At 39.9% G+C, this 2,070-nt stretch overlaps 1 protein-coding gene across 3 annotated transcripts; it reads right to left on the bottom strand.

The window, feature by feature from the left end:
• Window positions 1–15: 15 nt before the first annotated feature.
• Window positions 16–1,744, bottom strand: LOC109858655 (elongation factor Ts, mitochondrial). 3 transcript variants are annotated; one of them, XM_020436139.1, is made up of 4 exons: window positions 1,707–1,744; window positions 982–1,137; window positions 364–895; window positions 16–307 (listed from the first exon to the last, which is right to left on the bottom strand). In XM_020436139.1, the coding sequence occupies exons 2-4, from the start codon at window positions 1,135–1,137 to the stop codon at window positions 84–86; spliced, it is 912 nt and encodes a 303-aa protein (XP_020291728.1). In that variant the 5' UTR covers window positions 1,707–1,744; the 3' UTR covers window positions 16–83. The 3 variants fall into 3 exon arrangements, with proteins under 3 accessions (XP_020291728.1, XP_020291730.1, XP_020291729.1); XM_020436141.1 differs by lacking the exon at window positions 1,707–1,744 and adding an exon at window positions 1,566–1,683; XM_020436140.1 differs by lacking the exon at window positions 1,707–1,744 and adding an exon at window positions 1,434–1,552.
• Window positions 1,745–2,070: the final 326 nt, after the last annotated feature.

Here is a 2,070-nt window from a genome sequence, read left to right as displayed (position 1 = left end):
TATATATATATATATATATATATATATATATATATATGTATATATATTTAGAATTACAGATAAATAAATTGCCAAAATCTATTTTAGGCGCAAGTCTGCACGTTTTTCACCATCGATTCCTCATCAAGCTGCTCGCCGACCTCGAAACGCGCGAAACTCATAATCTCCGCTTCCACGTCGTCCAACAACTGCTGCACAGAGAGACTCGGATCGAGCAAAAATTCCTGATATATCATGCAGGTCTCCTCGTCTATGTTATTGTGTGGCTCATCCTCTCGTGGATTTCCAATTTTTTGTGGATCCATACCTGTAACATGTAATTCTCAGCTTCTTTTTTTCTTTTGTGTAGCAAATACGACTTACCGATGATGTGCTGACAAAGCTGCGTGCCCAGCATGTGATCGCTGTGCTTGCATTTGATGGCAACGAGAGCGCCATACTTGCCGAAAGACACCGGAATGGGGTTCATGGGTGCCGGATGCGTGCAGCCGAACAACGTCACATTCGGCAACGACACACTGATGGCTAGGGCGCGTCTCAACGTGATATTCTCGCCCAAGTTACCAATCGTCAGGGCAGAATGATCAGCGAGCGACTTGCCATCCGGAGCTGCCAGACTTTTGAGACTGTCTGTGTGGAAAATAGTCCGTTGTACTTCGGTCTGAACCTCCTGAGACTTTGTGTGATTCAATATTGCGGTGACTACGGTTTCTGCGAGATTGTGAAATTTCTTGTTGCGTGCCACGAAGTCGGTTTCGCAATTGATCTCTGCTACTGCAGCATGAGAACCGTCCACTGTCACCGCAATCAGACCCTGAGTAGTGTTGCGGCCCTGCAGTTTAGCCGCCTGAACCCAACCTTGCTGCTGTGCCTGTTCCTTCAGCCATGCTTCAGCCTGAAGCAAGGAAGAACTGAGAAATTCCATTTTAAGTTAATTGGAATTGCAGTCTGCATGCCTAACTGTTCCAACAAGTGTTTTACCTTGTCTACGTCATTTTCGTGCAACTCTAAGGCTTTCTTGCAGTTTGCAAAAGTATAGCCTGTCTTCTTGCGCAGTTTTGACAACAGAGACTTTTTGGTGGCCTGCCAGAGATAGTTGTTTGTGTGAATCAAGCGAAATATCTGAGCTGGCATCATCTGTAACATCACGCATATGTGAATACAAAAAATATCAACAAAAATATATCAACATTATAAATGACAAATTTGTACAACGAGCTTGTTAGCCCGTCTGTTAAGTAAATAAATATATAAAAAAACATTTATCGCAAAAATCTTTTACGGAAATCACAATATCACGATGCAACAATTTTGCAACTGCAATAATAATTAGGATGATGCAAGTAGCTCCTTCGGAAACATAACCTAAACTTTACGCGCAACATCCGACATAGTTTTTTCATTGAGAAAAAAAGGCGAGAAATGTGAATTACTTCTTCGGCGAGACTCGCGGAATTCGTTAATCTAGCTAAATCGATCAACCACGTTGCCTAGAAACTGCAATCAGAAGTTTGCAAGTTATCGCAGGTTAGCAAGCGCAGGTTTGACACACGTTAGATACACACGTGTCGCTTGAAACCGACTTGTCAATTGACTTCGGGATCAGTTAATCGAAATGCGAACGCAAAAATATTCGCAGGACATCGTTTCCGTTGCGCGATTTTGAAAATATATTGCAACGGTTTTGCGGTACAAAACACACTTACCTTGAGGGATCAGAGAATACAGCACACATACAGGTCCGTAGCAATTTCTTTACTAAAAGGCACTTGAGGGATGTCTTAACTGACATCAATTTTTGACTTTAATTTTATTAAAAATAATCACTAATTTATATTTATATATATATATATATATATATGTGTGTGTAATTTATATATAATTATTAAAACATTATTACATAGAGTACTTAAAAAAATGTTATACAAAAATAACTTTTTTTTTGGAGAAAGATAACACAAGGGCTGCCCTGACGAAAATAAGAAGCTTTACAGAGCGTTGATAACCGTTTAATGAGAGTTTTCTGAGAGTTTATACGCTTTCAAACTTTATAAGAATGCTTATATAACG

The sequence above is a fragment of the Pseudomyrmex gracilis genome, unplaced genomic scaffold (genome assembly GCF_002006095.1).
Source record: "Pseudomyrmex gracilis isolate BER0280 unplaced genomic scaffold, ASM200609v1 scaffold_217, whole genome shotgun sequence".
NCBI classification, from domain to species: Eukaryota; Metazoa; Arthropoda; class Insecta; order Hymenoptera; family Formicidae; genus Pseudomyrmex; species Pseudomyrmex gracilis.
Note: the sequence above shows the minus strand (reverse complement) of the source record. Positions and strands in the feature narration are given on the sequence as shown.

Coding starts and splice junctions, on each gene's coding strand:
- LOC109858655 (XM_020436139.1), bottom strand. CDS start 1,137: ATGATGCCAGCTCAGATATTTCGCTTGATTCACACAAACAACTATCTC. Junction 896..981: donor ACGAAAATGACGTAGACAAG/GTAAAACACTTG, acceptor TCCTTGCTTCAG/GCTGAAGCATGGCTGAAGGA. Junction 308..363: donor GCTTTGTCAGCACATCATCG/GTAAGTCGTATT, acceptor TACATGTTACAG/GTATGGATCCACAAAAAATT.